The following is a 23530-nucleotide window of genomic DNA, read 5'->3' as shown; positions in this document are numbered from 1 at the left end:
GACCGTGAACAAACGTAGTGCTACATGCACTCACTCAAAACAATTTCCCACAAAGCAGCTGGGAGAAAGGGCTTCCTAAATATGATACCCAATTAGAGGCAACAATTACCAGCTGCCTCTAATTGGGAACCATACAAACCAGCCACATAGAAAATAAATTACTAGAACACCCCCCCTAGAACACCCCCCTAGTCACGCTCTGACCTAAACACTCTGACCTAAACAGAACCGAGGGCTCTCTATGGTCAGGGCGTGACAGTCTGTGCCTCCACAATTTGAGGCTCCCAAGCTGCACAGCAGTCTAAGGCACTGCATCTAGAGGTGTCACTACACTCTGGTTCGATTCCAGGCTGTCTCATAACCGGCCATGATTGGTAGTCCCATAGGGCGGCGCGCAATTGGCCCAGCGTTGTCCAGGTTTGGTCGGGATAGGCCGTCATTGTAAATAAGAATTTGTTCTTAACTGATTTGCCTAGCTAAATAAAGGTAAAATAAAAATAAAATAAAGAAACATTTCAGGAGGCTGTGGAAGAGGAAGGAGAGGCCCTGAGGATCCTAGAGGTTCCCAACGTCCCAGAGGTGCCCAACGTCCCAGAGGTACCCAACGTCCCAGAGGTACCCAACGTCCCAGAGGGACCCAACGTCCCAGAGGTACCCAACGTCCTAGAGGTGCCCAACGTCCCAGAGGTACCCAACGTCCTTAGGTACCCAACGTCCCAGAGGTACCCAACGTCCCAGAGGTACCCAACGTCCCAGAGGTACCCAACGTCCTAGAGGTGCCCAACGTCCCAGAGGTACCCAACGTCCTAGAGGTGCCCAACGTCCCAGAGGTACCCAACGTCCCAGAGGTACCCAACGTCCCAGAGGTACCCAACGTCCCAGAGGTACCCAACGTCCTAGAGGTGCCCAACGTCCCAGAGGTACCCAACGTCCCAGAGGTACCCAACGTCCTAGAGGTGCCCAACGTCCCAGAGGTACCCAACGTCCCAGAGGTACCCAACGTCCTAGAGGAGGTGCCCAACGTCCCAGAGATGCCCAATATGCTACCAGTGTGACACACTAGGACAAGGGCTAACATAATTCTGCCCCTGTGTTATGGGGACTATGTCCCTTATGAGGTGGATAATGACATTTTTTATTTTATAAAAATTCAAAATATTTTTACAAAATCATAATGTACTGGTATTAAAATGGTATGAAGTGATCGAGCTAATTATATATGAAAAGGAAGATGTTAAGATAATGGGTATAATGCCAATCCAACACCTTTCTAGGATGTATGAACAGGTGCATTACGAGTGTCTGATTAGAATGTGGTAACCTGTAACATGTAACACCTGAGTTAAGGATTATGCTTCTATTTTACCAAACTCTCCGACGGAAGTTATTCACATACATATTATAACAGTTGGGTCTAATAGTGTTGCTGTCCTGGTATGTGTTTGTGAACAGAGCCCCAGGACCAGCTTGCTTTGGGGCTCTTCTCCAGGTTAATTTCTCTGTAGGTGATGGCTTTGTAATGGAAGGTTTGGGAATCGCTTCCTTTTACATGGTTGTAGAATCTCTCTCTCTCTCTCTCTCTCTCTCTCTCTCTCTCTCTCTCTCTCTCTCTCTCTCTGCCCTCTGGTGGTGAGCGGTTTGTGCCCATATTCATAGGTCAACGCTCTCTTTCAGCACGCGGGTCCCTTCAGGAGTGACAACTGGATGCGGGACTGGCGCAGGGGGGGAAACTGATAAATATGTGCCGGTAACAGGGGCTGCCGCTTTTCGCGCTGAGTGCGTTTTCGGGACTAGAGAGGTACTAGCCATTGTGCCAGGATCCGTGGTCGGGAATGCTCGTGAAGATGCTGTGGAATTGGAAGATCCTCGTTTCGCACGTGTACTGCGCCAGCTTCCTCCTGTTCTGGATTATACTGGGCACGGCAGTAGCGGAAGTGAAAGGGTCCCCGCAAGGGATTCCTCTCTCAGTGTGAGTGGAGGATGTCATATCTTAACATTTTAGGTACTCAATAGTTACACCACATGTTGTTGAGTTTTTCAGTTATATTTCCTGAAGTGTGTAAGCAGTAGATTTGTAATAGTAAAAATGATAAACAAGCCGAAAACATCATCATGTAATAACAACTGCACCACAACTGCACAATACTAATACTACATCGTTTTTGTTATTTACTTATTTATTAGTGTTGGTGTCTAATAAATAATGACCAACTATAGACTTCTCTACCCTAACCCCAAGTCTATTGCTGCTATAGATAGATCATATCTGGCATAAGAACAACAAATGAATCATATATCATCATATATGAAATGTACACACTATTTAAATGTACAGATGTCTTTATTTTAAACTGATTGTATACAAAACCATGTTCATTTGTCGATGTTAACCCAGAGTGCTGTACTTTGGTCTGCATAGAGACACCACAGTCTACAATGTACAGTTTAAGGAAGGCTTTAGACAAAAGTTTGCATCAACTTTAGCTTCATAAACTATCAATGTATAACACATCATAAACACCAAACAAACATGAATAAACCGCTACATTGAATTATATCACTTATCTACAATGTAGGTCTAGTGTATTTGGCATATTGTTGATGGAGGCAAATTCAACACACCTCAAAACAATGTATTTCTTATATGAGAGTCTTGTGTTTTTTAAGAACAGGAGTATCTTCAAGAAAATAGTTTATACTCAAACCAGCCATATAACACACAAACAACTTCTAGATATCCATGGATCTATGATTTAATTTTTAGAAATTTGTTTAGAAATTTCTGGTGCAGTTTGTGTTTTCTTGTTATCTCAGCTGTACGTTATTAAAATGTTTGTGTAATGTCACAGAATGTCCGGTGTTCACCTGAACTGGTATAATAACAATATAGAAATGTTCTGTTGGTTTCCAGGGTGAAGTTATGGGCCTCAGCGTTTGGTGGAGAAATTAAATCAATTTCTGCAAAATACTCTGGATCCCAGCTGCTGCAGAAGGTATCTCTTTCTTTCCTCAATCTTAATCTCATTCCTATACACGCACACAGACACACACACAGTGTATGGTGTAATGCTGCATTTCCATTTAATGTCTGCTGACACATTTCTGTGTCCCAGCTGAATACTGATGTGTTGTGTATGAAAGGACTCAGGTGTGTGGATCAGAGCCCCATCTCTCCATCTGTGTGTGTGTGGGGGGGAGTGTACTGGATACAGCCCATTAACCACAGCACGGTTTCTTCTCTCATCTCATCTCCAGTTCACTCTCTGGAGTAAAGAGTTTCAACCCCGGGATATCAATATGACAAGGAGACAAATTGAATAAGAGTGTGTTGAGTGTGATGGGCTGTGATGGGTTGGGATGGGGTGGGATGGGCTGGAGGCAATGGGTGGGGTAGAGAGAGAGTGGGGAGAAGAGAGAGAGAAAGAGAGATGGGTTTGCAGAGAAAAGCCCCTAAGTGGAAGTAAATGACCACTTGGCAGCAGCCATGTGCTCCCCAGTGTGTACAGAGGTTATGGTTTGAACACTACAGCACCTGTCATCCAAGTGGAGACAATGTACTATACTGTATGTTGGAAGATTCGCAGAATCAGAAGGGAATAAGCAGAAAATTGTGAATCCTCCAACCAGGATTTCTGGAATCTTGCACACCGAATATGCTGGACCCAGAGCACTGGCTGCAGTACTGTAAAAGTACAGAGTTTGTGTTATCTTGGCAATGTGGGCATTTTGAAGTTTAAGCACTATTTGTACTGTAATGAACTCACAGCATCAGAACTGAGCACTAATGTGCATACGTTATGGGAAAGTCTGAGTTAAGCAGATGGATTGATTTAAAACTTGGCCATATGGCCCTATGTTCTTACACCTGAATGTTGACAGTCATTTTATTCCAACAGATTTTATGCTCCTTTTCCTTCAATTGAGCTTTAATTAAACGCTGCATTTAAATAGAAACATGATTGCAGACTTGCAGCATTTTTTAAATAAGTTTGATGGAAAACATGGGTCATAATCATTAGTGCACACTGTAATAAACTGTAGCAAAACATTTTGCAACAAAAAATATTTGGCTAGGAAAATAGAGTTTCTTATTTGGACAAGTTCAGGTAGTCCCTCCCTGTTTCAGTCCGTTTGGTTCCTAGTGAATACGACCCGGATATGTTACATTCACACAGTACATACTGTACTGTATGTAAGTGGTCGGTTGTGTAATGTGATTGAGTGTGAAGTCAGTGGTGATGAGGAGATACATATCCCCATTTAGCTCTGTTCATCAGTCTCTCATTTTCTGATAATGTGGAGCTTAGCTCAGCACCAGGCTGCTGCTGCAATACTCTAACATCCAACACTGTAGCAGTATACAGGTAGTGTGTGTGCTTGTGTTTATGTGTTGGATGGGAGTGTCTGCCTACCTTTTGACTGTATTAACATCCCCAGCTGATCTTGTGTGAGAACAGAACACTCAGAGGTAAAATGTCCCCAGCAGTTGTTTTTCTTTCTGTGTATGTAAGCACTTTCCTCATGTTCCCGTTCACAGATGCATGACTGGTGTAGGACACCTTTCATCCAATCAGCAGGCCTCTAGACCTGCAGGGGCCAGTGAGGCGAGGTGTAGAGAGAGAGGCACGGCTGGATGGTTTTAGGGCTGATCATTAGGTGCTTTATTATGGGGAATTAGTAGATTTCCACACAGAGCTGAGCTGCTGTATGGACAACAGAACAGGAATACGGATACAGACAGGAGGCTGTGTGTGTGTGTCTGTGTGACTGCTCCTCAGGCTTGGGTTCGGTCAGGCCTCATCTACACATCAGTCATTACCTTAATCAATAAATATAATCAGTTCTGTTGATGGATGGGGTTTAACCTCTCCCTGATGACTGGGGTGGGAGCAGGGGGAGGAAGGGAGGACAGGCGTGAAATGAACTGTTCCGAGCCACTGCCGGCCCACACTCTTCCCTTCCCTGGGTCAATTTCACCCCATGTACTGGGATTTGTGTATGTATGTGTGTGTTCTGCTCATACATTCTCATTTCGACGCTAAACCCACCAATGGTGTGCGTGGCCAAAGAGCTCTATTTTCATGTAAACTGACCAAGGCACCGGTTCCAATCCAAGTGCAAATGCCATTTCGCAAAGACATTTATATCTGTTGGATGACATGAAAATAGAGGTCTTTGGCCACGCACACCAGTGGTGGGTTTGGTGTCGAAATGAGAATGAATGAGCAGAAAAGAACCCCAAACCTACTGTAAAATATGGTCGTGGATCTTTGATGTTATGGGGCTATTTTGCTTCCACTGGTCCTGGGGACCTTGTTAAGGTCAACAGCATCATGAACTTTACCCAGTGGCCAAAACGCTGGTTGCCTCTGTCAGGAGGTTGAAACTTGGCTGCAAATGGATCTTCCACCAAGACAATAACCCCAAGCATACATCAGAATCCACAAATCAACTCTCCGAGTAGTCTCGTCAGGTATCCCACACGTCGGCTTCTATAGCGCCGTCTGCTCCTCCTTCAGAGATTTGGGCCTGGTCCAGGATAATCAATATGTCTTTCGCCTCTGACTTATTGAAGTATAAGTCCTTGTCCAAATCAAGGTTAGTGATAGATGTTCTGATTTCAAGAAGCTATTTTTGTCATAGGAAACGATGGCGGAAAAATGATGTACGAAACAAGTTAGGATCAGCACAAATAAATACACAAAATAGCACCATCCCTCCAGCCCCATTCTCTCACACAGGATGGTGCCAACTGCCAGTGACCATAGCAACAAAATACACAAAAATTATTGACATGCAAAAAAATGATCACTTTCACACCATATGCATGCATAAAAATGTATTTAAATGCAACATAAATTATTTATAAAAAAATCTATTAGAAAATATTTATTTTTAATCGTTAGACGACTCTGTAAACTGCCAGCTAGCTAGCTGGAGTGGGCAAATTGGACATTCTTTCTGAAGTACCACCACGCAGGCCACATTTTCAACTGTGATTGGTCAACAACTACAGCGCTGCTTGAATAATAGAGCAGAATGATATTTTCTATGGCTCGGTTTAACAGCTTCCACAGGCACGAACACCGCCGAAGGGAACAAGTAGTAGAGGTTAATGGTTCACTGTCTCAGGCAAAACCAATGAGTTGTGGCGTTCCGCAGGGGAGCGTGCTTGGGCCTCTGCTGTTTTTATTGTATATTAACGTTATGAAAGGTGCTTGTTCTTGCCATCTTTTATGCGGATGACTCTACACTTCTGGTGTCTCACAAAGTAAAACTATGTTGGAGAGCATAGCTTAGCACAGAGCTTACTAACATTAGAAAATGGTTTGGAGATAATAAGCTATATCTGCACTTAGGGAAAACTGAAGCAATTATTTCTAGATCCAGACCTAAGATCGAAGATGGCGCCAGAGGAGATGGGCGCCGTTTTAAGGTCTCCTAACCAATTGTGCTATTATGTGTTTTTTTCCGCGATATTTATAAATTATTTTGTACGTAATGTTTCTGCAACCGTATCTTACGTCAGAAAAGAGCTTCTAGATATCAGGACAGCGATCACTCACCTCGGATTAGACAAAGATTTCTTCAACAACAACAACAGCAGCAAGCAGGACTCACATGATATTCTCCAAACAACCCACAGGGCAGACACAATTATTTGCGAGAGGGAGCGATGCAGAGGAAGTAGAGCTGGATGCCTCAACTGGACCCGCAGAAGACAACTAGGAAAGCTGCCGTTACCTTCAATATTACTCGCCAACGTGCAATCATTGGACAATAAACTAGACGAGGTAAGATCACGAATATCCTACCAACGGGACATCAAAAACTGTAACATCCTATGTTTCACGGAATCATGGCTGAATGGCGACATGGATATTCAGCTAGCGGGATACACGCTGCACCGGCAGGATAGAACAGCACACTCCGGTAAGACGAGGAGGGGGGGAGCAGTCTGTGCATATTTGTAAACAACAGCTGGTGCACGAAATCTAAGGAAGTCTCTAGATTTTACTCGCCTGAAGTTGAGTATATTGTGATAAACTGCAGGCCACACTACTTGCCTAGAGAGTTCTCAACTATACTTTTCGTGGCTGTTTATTTACCACCACAGACAGATGCTGGCACTAAGACCGCACTCAGTCAACTGTATAAGGAAATAAGCAAACAGGAAACCACTTAACCCAGAGGCAGCGCTCCTAGTGGTCGGAGACTTTAATGCAGGGAGACTTAAATCAGTTCTACCAAATCTCTATCGACATGTTAAATGTTCAACCAGAGGGAAAAAAATTCTAGATCACCTGTACTCCACACACTGAGACGCGTACAAAGCTCTCCCTCGCCCTCCATTTGGTAAATCCGACCACAACTCTATCCTCCTGATTCCTGCTTACAAGCAAAAATTAAAGCAGGAAGCACCAGTGACTCGGTCTATAAAAAAATGGTCAGATGAAGCAGATGCTAAACTACAGGACTGCTTTGCTATCACAGACTGGAACATGTTCCGGTATTCTTCCGATGACATTAAGGAATACATCACATCAGTCACTGGCTTTATCAATAAGTGCATTGAGGACGTCGTCCCCACAGTGACTGTACGTACATAACCCAACCAGAAGCCGTGGATTACAGGCAACATTCGCACTGAGCTAAAGGGTAGAGCTGCCGCTTTCAATGTGCGGGTCTCTAACCCGGAAGCTTACAAGAAATCCCGCTATGCCCTGAGACGAACCATCAAACAGGCAAAGCGTCAATACAGGGCCAAGATTGAATCACACTACACCGGCTCCGATGCTCGTCGGATGTGGCAGGGCTTGCAAACTATTACAGACAACAAAGGGAAGCACAGCCGCGAGCTGCCCAGTGACACGGGCCTACCAGACGAGCTAAATCACTTCTATGCTCGCTTCAAGGCAAGCAACACTGAGGCATGCATGAGGGCATCAGCTGTTCTGGACAACTGTGTGATCACGCTCTCCGTAGCCGACGTGAGTAAGACCTTTAAACAGGTCAACATACAGAAGGATGGTAATGGCTCACATCAACACCATTATCCCAGAAACCCTAGACCCACTCCAATTTGCATACCGTCCAAACAGATCCACAGATGACGCAATCTCTATTGCACTTCACACTGCCCTTTCCCACCTGGACAAAAGGAACACCTATGTGAGAATGCTGTTCATTGACTACAGCTCAGCGTTCAACACCACCCTCAAAGCTCATCACCAAGCTAAGGATCCTGGGACTAAACACCTCCCTCTGCAACTGGATCCTGGACTTCCTGACAGGCCGCTCCCAGGTGGTGAGGGTAGGTAGCAACACATCTGCCACGCTGATCCTCAACACTGGAGCTCCACAGGGGTGTGTGCTCAGTCCCCTCCTGTACTCCCTGTTCACCCACGACTGCATGGCCAGGCATGACTCCAACACCATCATTAAGTTTGCTGACGACACAACAGTGGTAGGCCTGATCACCGACAACGACGAGACAGCCTATAGGGAGGAGGTCAGAGACCTGGCCGGGTGGTGCCAGAATAACAACCTATCCCTCAATGTAACCAAGACTAAGGAGATGATTGTGGACTACAGGAAAAGGAACACCGAGCACGTCCCCATTCTCATCGACGGGGCTGTATTGGAGCAGGTTGAGAGCTTCAAATTCCTTGGTGTCCACATCAACAACAAACTAGATTGGTCCAAACACACCAAGACAGTCGTGAAGAGGGCACGACAAAGCCTATTCCCCCTCAGGAAACTAAAAAGATTTAGCATGGGTCCTGAGATCCTCAAAAGGTTCTACAGCTGCAATATCGAGAGCATCCTGACCGGTTGCATCACTGCCTGGTAAGGCAATTGCTCGGCCTCCGACCACAAGGCACTTCAGAGGGTTGTCCTTACAGCCCAGTACATCACTGGGGCAAAGATGCCAGGATCCAGGACCTCTACACCAGGAAGGCCCTAAAAATTGTCAAAGACCCCAGCCACCCCAGTTATAGACTGTTCTCTCTACTACCGCATGGCAAGCGGTACCGGAGTGCCAAGTCTAGGACAAAAAGGCTTCTCAACAGTTTTTACCCCCAAGCCATAAGACTCCTGAACAGGTAACCAATGATTACCCGGATTATTTGCATTGTGTGCCCCCCAACCCCTCTATTACGCTGCTGCTACTCTCTGTTTATCTTATATGCATAGTCACTTTAACTATACATTCATGCACATACTACCTCAATTGGCCCGACCAACCAGTGCTCCCGCACATTGGCTAACCGGGCTATCTGCATTGTGTCCCACCACCCACCAACCCCTCTTTTTACGCTTCTGCTACTCTCTGTTCACGATATATGCACAGTCACTTTAACGATACCTACATGTACATACTACCTCAATAGACCTGACTAACGGATGTCATAAGGTGAATGCACCAATTTGTAAGTCGCTCTGGATAAGAGCGTCTGCTAAATGACTTAAATGTAAATGTAACAGAATATAGCCTTGCTACTCTTTTTTCAAATGTATTTCTACTGTTGTTTTATTTCTTTACTTACCTACACACACACACATGCACGCACGCACACACACACACACACGCACGCACACACGCACGCACGCACACACACACACACACCCACACACATACCTTTTTTGGCACCATTGGTTAAGTAAGCATTTCACTGTAAGGTTTACACCTGTTGTATTAAGCGCATGTGACAAATAAACTTTGATTTGATTTGAAATTGTGTAGGGGAAGCTCCAGATAGGCCAGAATAAGCTGATCAGGGTAGAATTGAAGGTGAGTCCACATACTCACATAGGCAGGAGCTGCTTTCAGGAACTAAACTGGCTGCCTGTTGAGACTAGGGTGTCCCAGATTAGACTAGGTTTGGTTTACAGGAGTATTTTTGGTCCTGCACCCAGATATCTAAGTGATTTACTTTCCTTGTGTTAGGGATACACACAGTCACAGCACCAGATCAGGTGTTGCTGATGTGTGCTTATACAGGTTCAGGAGTAATGCTGGGAAAGGTACTTCCTTGTATACTGGAGCCTCAGAATGGAATGAGTTGCCTCTGCCTATAAAAACAACGTCCTCTCTGGGCAGCTTTAAACATAAAGTAAAAATATGTTTGATGTCCTCTGTGCCCATATGAATAACCCCTATGATGTAACTGGAATGATGAGATAGATGTTCTTCTTCTATGTTTTTGTTTTAATATTTCACTGCCATACTGTGTTCCATCTTGTCTAGCCATCTTGTGTCAAGAGGACCACAATGGAAATAAGTCCCAGACTTTATTGTGTGTTATCCTAGATTATTTTATTCATGATGATTTTATTCATATTCATGTATGGCTTTTACGTTTTATGTGTGCTTGTTTTTTTAAATGGTCGAATGAATAAACTAAACTAAAGACCCCTCCATCTGAATAGAATTTCACCCCCGCCTAGGCTTCATCGAAACTTAATCGGTCGCCCCATGCAGTCTGTTGGTGCCTTTATCCTCAAGGTGAGGTTTTGAAAAGTATTTAAAACAGGGCTGTCAATACTTTTTCACCAATACCTTTTTGAGAAAAACAATTGTTATTTGTTAACCAAAACTCTCTCTGAGCAATTGTATTAGTATGAAATAATATATTTGCCCTATTTTTTAGCATACATTTATTTAGCATACATTGCTCAGTATTTGAATTATTTATTTTATATAGTCATTTTTGCTCATCTTTATCAAGGGGAACCCCAGTGCGTGTGTGTGTGTGTGTGTGTGTGTGTGTGTGTGTGTGTGTGTGTGTGTGTGTGTGTGTGTGTGTGTGTGTGTGTGTGTGTGTGTGTGTGTGTGTGTGTGTGTGTGTGTGTGTGTGTGTGTGTGTGTGTGTGTGTGTGTGTGTGTGTGTGTGTGACGTGAGAGACATGCAGGTTATATTCAGATTATTATTTTGTGTGACTCTGTGTGTTTTTTGCTGTTGTGTATGTTATGTTCTATTCTCTTTGTGTGTTCTGTTGGGCTTTGTTCTGTCAGTGCAGGTGCAGTGTATCCTGCAGGCTCAGCATTATGTGAAGTGTAGTTCATTATCCAGAAGCGCCCAAGCCTGACACATTATTATCTTTCTCCCATGCTTTGACTGCATTTCAATTACCCTCTAACCATGCGTGGCCTTCACTTCCAGGCCCGCCCACAGCCCACCCAGCAGCCAACCAGAGCCAGAGCCACATCTTGTCAGCCAAGATAAAGCCTATCAATCATATAATAAAACAGGATACGTTTTATCATCCAATCATCTGAGGGTTGCCAGCCCTCCTCAGATACACGGGAGGGAGTGTTACACTCTGCTGGTTCCAGAGGTGCAGGGCTATGAAAGCTAAGGGATTTTTCTGTGTGTGTGTGGAATTAACAGATAGAACAAAGGTTCACCTTCTCTGTTACTAAAACACAGTTCTCATTGACTTAACCCACCCAATAAAACCCATTGACATGAGATGTGTATTCGAAGTATTCGTGTGGATCCTTTGTGACACACACTCACTCTGAATTTCTCAAACACCAGCTGATGATTAATTCAGTATCAAAGTATCAGAGAGTTAAAACGTATTTTCTCTTTCATTTACAGAAATATAAAGAATTGGAAAAGTCTGTCCGAGTGGAAGAAATTGATGGCATGAAAGTGGTCAAAAATCTATCGAAGAAGATGGAGGAGATGTTCCGGAAGAAAAAGGAGGCCATTCGGGTACAAATATCGTCGTATCTTTCCTTTTGTCTCCCCTTCATTAGGCTGTGATTTCTGGAAGTAGGCCTAATTTAGACTACTGACAAGAGGAGACTTTAAATATCTAAAAAAATATCAACAAAATATCTATATGTAGTATTATAATTAGTATTATCACATTTAGGAGCATATTTTGCATTTCCTTAGGCCTATCCATGACCATGAATGAAACTGTTATAACCAATTGTAAGCTGGTGGCCATATATATCATCGGTCAGAAATGTATATTTCGTTTATATTCCTCAAGCTTTCTGCTTGGTGTGCATTTCTATTCATAGCACAGGTTTACATTTAAATGTTGTTATGGATGACAATTACACTGTCGCATTTTATCCAGCAGCGGTATGCTATTTACTACGATCCCTCTCCTGCGATAGCATTCTCAAGAGACAAATATAGCCGTTGGACATTTGTATTTGGCCCGAGAGGAGAGGTGCAAGTAGCCTATTTTAATAGTTAAGCTGGTGTGAGATGATAGCGTTTATCTCGCACGGCCAGATCTCACTGCGCCGTACGGTATTACCTGCATGGTTGTAATTCTACCGTGTGGGCCCATTTGCTTGTATCATTCTCTATTTATTAGGCAGTATTTCAATGTATATTATTACAGTGCTGTAAATTGGAAAAAATGGTTTCGGTGTGAACAAATTAAAATGATTTGAAAGCACTGCATTTCCTAGGCTTATTTCGTCAGATGCAAATGATAAAAATCCCATTCGTTGACTTATTTTGTTATTGCTTAGCCTAAAGAAAATAACTGATGTCACTCAATTGGCAACAATCAAATTGTCATATCCAATTAACGAAATTCCGATGGTCACCAATTGACAATAGGCTATAGGCTACCATTGCCGTGGCGAAAGCCTATTGGAAATGAAAATGAATATAAAACAATTACAATGTAGCCCAATTCGTGTTTATGATATTGATCTAGTCCTTCTGAGCCTGGCATATTTTTAGAGTGGTATGGCTACCTGTTTTGAAATTCACTTTCGTTAATAATACTTGATATGGTTTGAAATACCTTCCCATCAAAAATAGCCCTAGAGAAAAATCTGTTTACATTTAGCACCTTAGAGGTTTTATCATCATTACAATTGCCTATGTCTATTGTTAACGACAGCATCTAGGTATGAGAAATAAATTAAGTTTAACTGTCACACAAGCGTTTGCTTCATGCCATAGCCTACAGCTGTTTACTGTTTGAGTTGACATGCTCGACAGTTATTAATGACCTGTTCCAGAACGGCGATGACGACTGTAGAAGCCTAAGGCAGCATTTCTTCCAAAACACGTAGGCAAGCACCTTTGAAAGAGGGGAATGTTGTATAGGTTATTGCGTGTGGTGGGTTACAGTTCTACACTGGGCCATGCTAATCAATAAGTTCACTCACTGCACTGCATATTTCTGTGAGTGGCCTTGCTAGGCAGAAACATAGGCCTACAGTAACCTAGGTGATGAGACATTTTACCACATCATTGTTGTATGCCTATTGGTATGATTTTCATGTTGTTTTCAGAGGCAAGAGCATCCTTTGTTGGAGGCAGGTAATTGATAGGCTGAGCACAGTGCTTAGGGCTATCATTTGAAGTGGATTAGAAGAATGACCTGAACATCACTAAATAACATCAAATCCTTTAACAGTTGATGTATAACTCTATCATTATTCGTTTTGTGAAATATCATTGAAGTGTGGAAACATTGATTGAATACTGTAAGATGTCAAGATGACATTCTGTCCATCCCAGCTACCATTTACATTATAATAATAATTGGCTTGGGCTGTTCCGTGGCCAGAGCACCAGGAGTAGAGCAAACTCATGTCTCTGTGCTCCAAACAGATATGCAGGTAGGCAGGCAGGGCCATTCCTCAGCCCTCATTTCTCTGGCCCTCTGTTACTGCAGATCCACTGCCTCGCTGCAGCAGGCTAGCTAGAACTATAGGAGCCACTGAGATGCTCTGACATTGTGTCTGGTCTTAAAAAACTCTTGATCATGGGGGATGGGTTGGAGTTGAGCTGGTGTGTTGATGCTTCCCCTCTGTCATTCTCCCTCCCTATCTCATCCCCTCTCCATATCTCTCTCTTCCCCCCCTTATGCCCCCCTCCTTCAGAGGCTGGTGGAGGCAGCAGAAGAGGCACATCTACAGCACGAGGAAAACCCAGAGCTGCAGGTGAGAGGGGCAGGGGGGATAAGATGGCGCGTAGAAGACAGAGACAGTAAGAAGCATGATGTCCAGAAGAGAAAGTGAGAGATATAAAATAAGGGGTAGTCTATGACAAGGTGATAGAAGGGATAGTCTATGACAAGGTGATAGAAGGTATAGTCTATGACAAGGTGATAGAAGGGGTAGTCTATGACAAGGTGATAGAAGGGCTAGTCTATGACAAGGTGATAGACGGGATAGTCTATGACAAGGTGATAGAAGGGCTAGTCTATGACAAGGTGATAGAAGGGCTAGTCTATGACAAGGTGATAGAAAGGGTAGTCTATGACAAGGTGATAGAAGGGCTAGTCTATGACAAGGTGATAGACGGGATAGTCTATGACAAGGTGATAGAAGGGCTAGTCTATGACAAGGTGATAGAAGGGGTAGTCTATGACAAGGTGATAGAAGGGCTAGTCTATGACAAGGTGATAGAAGGGGTAGTCTATGACAAGGTGATAGAAGGGCTAGTCTATGACAAGGTGATAGAAGGGGTAGTCTATGACAAGGTGATAGAAGGGCTAGTCTATGACAAGGTGATAGAAGGGATAGTCTATGACAAGATGATAGAAGGGCTAGTCTATGACAAGGTGATAGAAGGGGTAGTCTATGACAAGGTGATAGAAGGGCTAGTCTATGACAAGGTGATAGAAGGGGTAGTCTATGACAAGGTGATAGAAGGGCTAGTCTATGACAAGGTGATAGAAGGGCTAGTCTATGACAAGGTGATAGAAGGGATAGTCTATGACAAGGTGATAGAAGGGCTAGTCTATGACAAGGTGATAGAAGGGGTAGTCTATGACAAGGTGATAGAAGGGCTAGTCTATGACAAGGTGATAGAAGGGATAGTCTATGACAAGGTGATAGAAGGGCTAGTCTATGACAAGGTGATAGAAGGGATAGTCTATGACAAGGTGATAGAAGGGGTAGTCTATGACAAGGTGATAGAAGGGCTAGTCTATGACAAGGTGATAGAAGGGGTAGTCTATGACAAGGTGATAGAAGGGCTAGTCTATGACAAGGTGATAGAAGGGATAGTCTATGACAAGGTGATAGAAGGGCTAGTCTATGACAAGGTGATAGAAGGGGTAGTCTATGACAAGGTGATAGAAGGGCTAGTCTATGACAAGGTGATAGAAGGGATAGTCTATGACAAGGTGATAGAAGGGCTAGTCTATGACAAGGTGATAGAAGGGCTAGTCTATGACAAGGTGATAGAAGGGCTAGTCTATGACAAGGTGATAGAAGGGCTAGTCTATGACAAGGTGATAGAAGGGCTAGTCTATGACAAAGTGATAGAAGGGCTAGTCTATGACAAGGTGATAGAAGGGCTAGTCTATGACAAGGTGATAGAAGGGCTAGTCTATGACAAGGTGATAGAAGGGCTAGTCTATGACAAAGTGATAGAAGGGCTAGTCTATGACAAGGTGATAGAAGGGCTAGTCTATGACAAGGTGATAGAAGGGCTAGTCTATGACAAGGTGATAGAAGGGCTAGTCTATGACAAGGTGATAGAAGGGCTAGTCTATGACAAGGTGATAGAAGGGCTAGTCTATGACAAAGTGATAGAAGGGCTAGTCTATGACAAGGTGATAGAAGGGCTAGTCTATGACAAGGTGATAGAAGGGCTAGTCTATGACAAGGTGATAGAAGGGCTAGTCTATGACAAGGTGATAGAAGGGGTTACGGACAGTATAGTGGCTGTTGGCATTGACAGTGTCCTTCATGTTAATAGCCTGTCACAGTGATGATACATAATTCCTCTTTAATAAGCAACGCTGCATAGAACGCCATATCATGCTGCGGCTGGTAACTCACACTGATTGTTTTTTTTTTTTAAGCGTAAGCATCATTCACAAGTAGCCTGTGAACCTGACACTGTTGAAGAGGGAGTGGCTTCAATTTCAGTAAACTGACATTGGAAAGAACAAGATCCAAGTGTAAATTCAGCACCATAGTCAGCGCCCACTGACAACCACACTGGAATCAGATTATATTACAATGCATTTATACCATTACATATCTGCACCATTAACAATAATGAGGTACCTTTTCTTTTTCTGAATGCAATCTCGCACCCAAGGAATGCTGATGTTGTCTTCTAACACATCACGAAGCATAGTGCTATAAATAGTACGCTGATATGAAGAGTAATGCAACACAGCAGAATTATTGGATGTCATGCAACAACAATCAGCTGTGTCTTTGGTTTATTTCAACATCATACATTAAATATTCATAAATTCATCCATCCTCATACTTTATAAAATATAAGAGAATATAATATTCCCATTGTGTGTGCTGCGGTATGTGTTCAGGTGTGGTTCTCATGCCCGTGTGTGTTACAACCCAGCCCAGTGCACAGCCATTGTGCTCAGTAAAGGACATTATACAGCTGTTATTGCTGGATTCTTTTTCATTTTCTTTGGTGCAGTAAGCCTTCTCTTCCTATGCAGTGGAATTGCAGTAATTCTGTCACACAGAATATACAGGACCCTCTCCCCTCCCTCCTTCCTTCTTTCATTCCTTCTCTCCCTTTTTCCCTCTTTCTCTTCCTTCTTTCCTCCCTCCCTCACTCATTGCTCTCTCATTGCTCTCTCTCTCTCTCTCTCTCTCTCTCTCTCTCTCTCTCTCTCTCTCTCTCTCTCTCTCTCTCTCTTGGGCAACAAATCACTTGTCGCCACCCAGTTAATAGCTGCACTTACATCATATGAATACATTGTGATCACCCCATAGTTTGCAGGTTTCTCTGGTGATTATATTAACACATTGGAAGAATTTGGATAAGGTCATTATTACCTTTATAGAACAGAATTTTGGTAGTTTATAGTTTGAGGATAACAATCAACTACAGATTCAATGTGACCAGATGATTATGTATGTTCATTGCTGTGGTGATATTCATCTTCTTTATAACAATGCAGTTATGTAGCCCACAACACATTATTCTATTGTTTTATGATTTAAGAGCATATTGTCATTGAGCAAAAGGTTTCCTGTTTTTTGGGAGTGTTATATTTAGATCTACTGTAAGCTACACATTTACAGTATAGGCCTACACGTTTACACTATATGCTAAACATGCATAATAAGCTTTATAACTCATTTTCACAGTTTTGAAGGCTATTACTGTGATTGTTAGATATTTTAGTGCATACATAACAGGGTTAGTATTTTAGATAATAATGATTTACTATTATTTAAAATGGTAACCAAATTCACCCATTTTGAATCGCTATACAGTAGCTTAAGCCGAATAATGTGCATCGATTTTTTTTACATGGTAATGTAAAACATATTTCGTTCCTTCCTTTAGGCTCTATACAGACTAGTTATTTTACAGTGAACTTGCTCAAACTTAATGCCCGCATTTTCATTGTAAAATCCTAACGCCTATTCTTTATTGTAAAAATGTAGGGTAGGCCTACTCCGCCGCCCCCCGTCTCTCTAGAAAACTGTTAAAATATTTTCAGAATTGCTCATCTTTAATACAACAATTCTACAGTATACCAGATTTTTTTATTCGATGCTCAATGTTGTCACTATGACTTGCAAAAATGGACTCTCATATAGGCTGTGCTTATCAGCAAATGTAGCCAGACTTTTAAATAGTAAACTATTCTGCTGCTTACAAAACACGGTTCTCCTCTTTAACAATAAAACGTCAATTGCGGAAACCCATCGAATATACAATAAACTACAATACAACAGTGAAAATGCATTATTATTTGAACATATTTTGCGGGATCTGTTATCGATAGCATATGAGTGGATATAGAGAGAGTTCACCTTGCGGTATACCATGCTGTCACACACATCACCTGCACGCCCTTGAACCCTGGTTGTATAGCCTAACACTGGTTAATGTAAAACACAGCACCGTCTTAAAATGAGACAGAGAGTAGATAAGAGAGAACCCACCGTATCACGTCTTGGTGCGTGAAAAATGCATGGTGTCAAAACGGCAAGCTGTTATTAAATGATGCGTCAGAGTTTGATGTTAAAAAATGATCTGATATCCTCAGGTAGAACTCTAAAGTAGCCGAATTGTTTTAATTTTTAATTTCCACTCGATACCGTGTATATAGTTTTATGTGTATATAGTTTTATGTTGGTTTCAACATAAAAAAATACCTAAAGAGAATCTAATTAAAGTCAAATGACGTACAACTGGAAAATAATATTATAACATGTGCCTGTATAAGTAGTGTAAATACTTGTATTAATCTACAGTAGCTCTCAACAGCTTTCTGTACTTTCTTTTTTAGCACCAGTATTTGTTCAACATTTGTGTTAAGTACGTTACTATGCAGAGTAGTCTCAGTGATGTCTACAATGAGTCGGCAGGGTAGGGGCGGCAGGGTAGCCTCATGGTTAGAGCGTTGGACTAGTAACCGGAAGGTTGCAAGTTCAAATCCCCGAGCTGACAAGGTACAAATCTGTCGTTCTGCCCCTGAACAGGCAGTTAACCCAGGCCGTCATTGGAAATAAGAATTTGTTCTTAACTGACTTGCCTAGTAAAATAAAGGTAAAATAAAAAATAAAAAAATGCTGGCTACCTGAAGGTCAGTCTGAGGATCAAATGGAGAAATTGGGCTGGACTACTCTGTCATATGTGGTACATTGACCTCCAAAGAGGTCCAGTAAGACCCACTGCAGTTCCAATTTCAGCTATCTTTGTTACAGGTGCATGGAAACAGTTGAATAAGATGAGAAAAAAGAAGAAACTCGCACACTGCCCTTTAATTAGCTTTAAGCTAAGTCAGCCCGTGTTTAAAGCTCAGTCAGCCCGTGTTTAAACCAGTTATACCCATTTCACACTACTGAAACAAATGCCAAACTGCCTTGTCTTGCTATGCATCCATCCCATAGTTGCTGCATGGAACCGTGCTTGCAAGGACATTGTGAAAAATTCAGGGTATTAGACCCACAAGCAACTACCTATACAGCCAGCCCTGGTACGGTAGGCAGCGTCTCGCTGCAGCAGTGGTGTACAGTAACCTACAGTAAGAGCCAATGGAGCGTCACGGCCGTGGAGCCGCAGTGTCCCCTGTCTGGCCTGGCCTGCTCTACACTACAGTAATAACCCTGCTGATGGTTAACGGGCCTCTCTCTCTACAGTCCTATCACTTCTGCTGAGCATGCACGTTCCTCTCCTCCCCCCTTCCTCCCCTCCTACCTTGCTCGGCCCGTCAGAGGGGCGCCCAGGCGTGGTATGAGCTGTCAGGCCCTGCTTTATGGTGATGCCCCTGTGGCCTCCCCCAAGTACGCCACAGAGTCCATCACACCCCCCTACTCCTCTCCCTCCCTCCCTGCCTCTCCCCAAGACCTTCACTGGCAAACAGCGCCAGTCAGTTCAGAGCTAGGCTGCTTAGACAGAATGAAAGAGTCTCTCCTCTAATAAGCTGGTCCAGGGGTTCAGCACTGTGAAGAACAGGCCAATCCCAAAGCAGAGTTACACTTCAGAGAAGTCTGATTGTTCTCTTAATTAACCCCATCATCCAAACAGAGAGCTGAGCAGCACAGCTCACCTCCACTGCTAGAATGCTGCGCTGTAACCTCCACTTCATTTTAAAAATGTTTAGCTTGACTCTAGTTCCCGAGTGGCGCAGCGGTCTAAGGCACCTCATCGCCATGCAAGAAGTGTCACTACAGACACCCTGGTTCAGCGGTCTAAGGCACTGCATCTCAGTGCAAGAGGTGTCACTACAGTCCCTGGTTCAAATCCAGGCTGTATCACATCTGGCCGTAATTGGGAGTCCCATAGGGCGAAGCACAATTGGTCCAGGTTTGGCTGGAGTAGGCCGTCATTGTAAATAAGAATTTGTTCTCAACTGACTTGCCTAATTAAGTAAATAAAAAATAGTTACTGTATAAATATAGTGTCAAAGTGCAGTTGTAATGTATTTTGACCTCATTACTAAGGATATCCCTTTATGTAACACTTTGTGTTTTTCTCAACAGGGTCTGGGTTGTCAAGACAAATACAGTACCACTCCATAGCCACGAGGCTATTGAAACTGATGGTGGAGATGGACGTTAAACTCTCTGTTGTTTTCCTCCCCAGTATGAGTACTTCAACGCAGTGCTGATCTGATTGTTGAGTTGGATTGTAACTCTATATACAGTATCTGCACTGTGTCTATTCCTCCTAAGTATGAGAACTTCACCGCGGTGCTGATTAACAATGTGGATGTTAACTCTGTTAACTCTATGTGTACCATGTCTGTTCCCCAGTATGAGTACTTTAACGCGGTGCTGATCAACGAGGTGGATGAGGAGGGCAACAACGTGGAGCTGGGAGGAGAGTTTGTTCTGGAACCCAACGACCACTTCAACAACCTGTCAGTCAACCTCAGCCTCAGTGTGGTGCAGGTGCCCACCAACATGTATAACAAAGGTAGGGACACTCAGAAATCACTGCCAATATAGTGCATAATAGTTGAAGTGTGCAGATATGGATATGGAAAAGTAGGAAATCTCCCACGTGAGGTGTCATAAGAGTTCATGGTGGCAAATAAATTGTCCTTTTGGGACAATAAAAATCTATTGAATTGTGTGAAAAGCAGGTTTGGGGTACATTTCATGTCAATTCAAGAAAATAATTGAATTTCCAATTTTAGAAAGTGAAACGCAGTGGTGGAAAAAGTATCCAATTGTCATACTTGAGTTTAGATACCTGAATAGAAAATGACTCAAGTAAAAGTGAAAGTCACCCAGTAAAATACTACTTGAGTAAAAGTAGTAGAGGGCGGGGGTAGAGGGAGGTGGGTAGAGGGCGGGGGTAGAGGGCGGGGGTAGAGGGCGGAGGTAGAGGGCGGAGGTAGAGGGCGGAGGTAGAGGGAGATTGGTAGAGGGTGGGGGTAGAGGACGGGGGTAGAGGGAGGTGGGTAGAGAGCGGGGGTAGAGAGCGGGGGTAGAGGGCGGAGGTAGAGGGCGGGGTAGAGGGCGGGGGTAGAGGGAGGTGGGTAGAGGGCGGGGGTAGAGGGCGGGGGTAGAGGGCGGAGGTAGAGGGCGGGGGTAGAGGGCGGGGGTAGAGGGAGGTGGGTAGAGGGCGGGGGTAGAGGGCGGAGGTAGAGGGCGGGGGTAGAGGGGCGGGGGTAGAGGGGCGGGGGTAGAGGGCGGGGGTAGAGGGCGGGGGTAGAGGGAGGGGGTAGAGGGCGGGGGTAGAGGGCGGAGGTAGAGGGGCGGGGGTAGAGGGCGGGGGTAGAGGGAGGTGGGTAGAGGGCGGGGGTAGAGGGGCGGAGGTAGAGGGCGGGGGTAGAGGGGCGGGGGTAGAGGGAGGTGGGTAGAGGGCGGGGGTAGAGGGCGGAGGTAGAGAGCAGGGGTAGAGGGAGGTGGGTAGAGGGCGGGGTAGAGGGCGGAGGTAGAGGGCGGGGGTAGAGGGCGGGGGTAGAGGGAGGGGGGTAGAGGGCGGAGGTAGAGGGCGGGGGTAGAGGGAGGTGGGTAGAGAGCGGGGGTAGAGGGCGGGGGTAGAGGGCGGGGGTAGAGGGCGGGGGTAGAGGGAGGTGGGTAGAGAGCGGGGTAGAGGGAGGTGGGTAGAGGGAGGTGGGTAGTGGGAGGTGGGTAGAGGGCGGGGGTAGAGGGCGGAGGTAGAGGGCGGGGGTAGAGGGAGGTGGGTAGAGAGTGGGGGTAGAGAGCGGGGGTAGAGGGAGGTGGGTAGAGGGAGGTGGGTAGAGGGCGGGGGTAGAGGGCGGAGGTAGAGGGCGGGGGTAGAGGGTGGTGGGTAGAGATCGGGGGTAGAGGGAGGTGGGTAGAGGGCGGGGGTAGAGGGCGGAGGTAGAGGGCGGGGTTAGAGGGAGGTGGGTAGAGGGCGGAGGTAGAGGGCGGGGGTAGAGGGAGGTGGGTAGAGGGCGGAGGTAGAGGGCGGGGGTAGAGGGAGGTGGGTAGAGAGCGGGGGTAGAGGGCAGAGGGCGGGGGTAGAGGGCGGGGGTGGAGGGCGGGGGTAGAGGGAGGTGGATAGAGAGCGGGGGTAGAGAGCAGGGGTAGAGGGAGGTGGGTAGAGGGAGGTGGGTAGAGGGCGGAGGTAGAGGGTGGGGGTAGAGAGAGGTGGGTAGAGGGCGGGGGTAGAGGGCTGGAGTAGAGGGAGGTGGGTAGAGAGTGGGGGTAGAGAGCGGGGGTAGAGGGAGGTGGGTAGAGAGCAGGGGTAGAGGGCAGAGGTAGAGGGCGGTGGGTAGAGAGCGGGGGTCGAGGGCGGAGGTAGAGGGCGGGAGTAGAAGGAGGTGGGTAGAATTAGAGAACGCACACTTAGATTCACACAGGACACCGAATAGGACAGGAGCAGTACTCCAGATATAACAAACTGACCCTAGCCCCCCGATACATAAACTACTGCAGCATAAATACTGGAGGCTGAGACAGGAGGGGTCAGGAGACACTGTGGCCCCATCTGAGGACACCCCCGGACAGGGCCAAACAGGAAGGATATAACCCCACCGACTTTGCCAGGTAGAGGGCGGAGGTAGAGGGAGGGGTTAGAGGGAGGGGGTAGAGAGCGGGGGTAGAGGGCGGAGGTAGAGGGCGGGGGTAGAGGGCGGGGGTAGAGGGCGGAGGTAGAGGGCGGAGGTAGAGGGCGGGGGTGGAGGGCGGAGGTACAGGGCGGAGGTAGAGGGTGGGGGTAGAGGGCGGGGGTAGAGGGCGGAGGTAGAGGGAGGGGTAGAGGGTGGAAGGGGGTGGAGATAGGAGTAGAAAATGGACAAAGGATCCATAATGGCCCAAAGATAGAGAGAGCAGTCACACTTCAGGCCTTTCAAAGACAATGGAGTGAGTGAGGAGAAGAGGGAAGGGTGAGGAGAGGAGAAAAGAAGGGATGGGGTTGTGTCTCTTGCAGTGACTTAATGTTCAGCTGTTATTTGTTTTATAGCTCATCGTGTCACCTGTCTCTGTGTAGCCCTGGGTCTCTTTTGTCTGTCTATAATGGCCTCCTCAGTGCACCCCACCCCTCTCTGTTCTCTGCACAATGGAAGGCTATCTGAGAGCCTCAGTGTGTGTGTGTGCGTGTACGCGTGTGTGTGGAGACCATGCAGCAGAAGGATGGGAGGGCATTATTTAGTCACACTGTTTGTCCCTCCACCAGAGGGGTCAATAAAGGCCAAAGGTCAACGGTCCAGCACTCCTGTGTTCAGTGTTAATGGAGATTATGACCATTATTACCTTTGTTATTACACTCTTAGAAAAATGGTGTTATCTAGAACCTTAAAGGGTTCTTCTGCTGTCCCCATATGGGAATCCTTTGAAGAACCCTTTTTAATTGCAGGTAGAACACTTTTGGGTTCTATGTAGAACCCTCTGTAGAAAGGGTTCTATCTAGAACCAAAAAGGGTTTTCCTATGGGGACAGCCCGAAGAACCCTTTTGGAATCTCAATTTCAATTTCAATTTAAGGGGCTTTATTGTGAAATAAACAAAACAATTAACAATAAACATTACACTCACAAAAGATCCAAAACAAAAAATACATTTCAAATGTCCTATTATGTCTATATACAGTGTTGTAACGATGTACAAATGGTTAAAGTACATAAGGGAAAATGAACAAATATACTTTGTATTTACAATG

General features: G+C 45.0%; 1 protein-coding gene across 1 annotated transcript in view; it reads left to right on the top strand.

Annotated features, from left to right (window-relative positions):
- The first annotated feature begins 1683 nt into the window (after positions 1–1683).
- Positions 1684–23530, top strand: part of LOC118374132 (voltage-dependent calcium channel subunit alpha-2/delta-3-like) — an 82348-nt gene continuing 60501 nt past the window's right edge. The window contains exons 1-5 of the mRNA XM_052474571.1: positions 1684–1969; positions 2912–2993; positions 11610–11726; positions 13880–13939; positions 20210–20372. Of these exons, the coding sequence (XP_052330531.1) occupies positions 1833–1969; positions 2912–2993; positions 11610–11726; positions 13880–13939; positions 20210–20372 (559 nt within the window). The 5' untranslated portion in view covers positions 1684–1832. The remainder of the gene's footprint in view (positions 1970–2911; positions 2994–11609; positions 11727–13879; positions 13940–20209; positions 20373–23530) is intronic.

Source organism: Oncorhynchus keta, chromosome 21 (assembly GCF_023373465.1).
Source record: "Oncorhynchus keta strain PuntledgeMale-10-30-2019 chromosome 21, Oket_V2, whole genome shotgun sequence".
Classification (NCBI taxonomy): domain Eukaryota; kingdom Metazoa; phylum Chordata; class Actinopteri; order Salmoniformes; family Salmonidae; genus Oncorhynchus; species Oncorhynchus keta.
The sequence above is the reverse complement of the archived record's forward strand: the minus strand, read 5'-3'. Positions and strand labels throughout refer to the sequence as shown.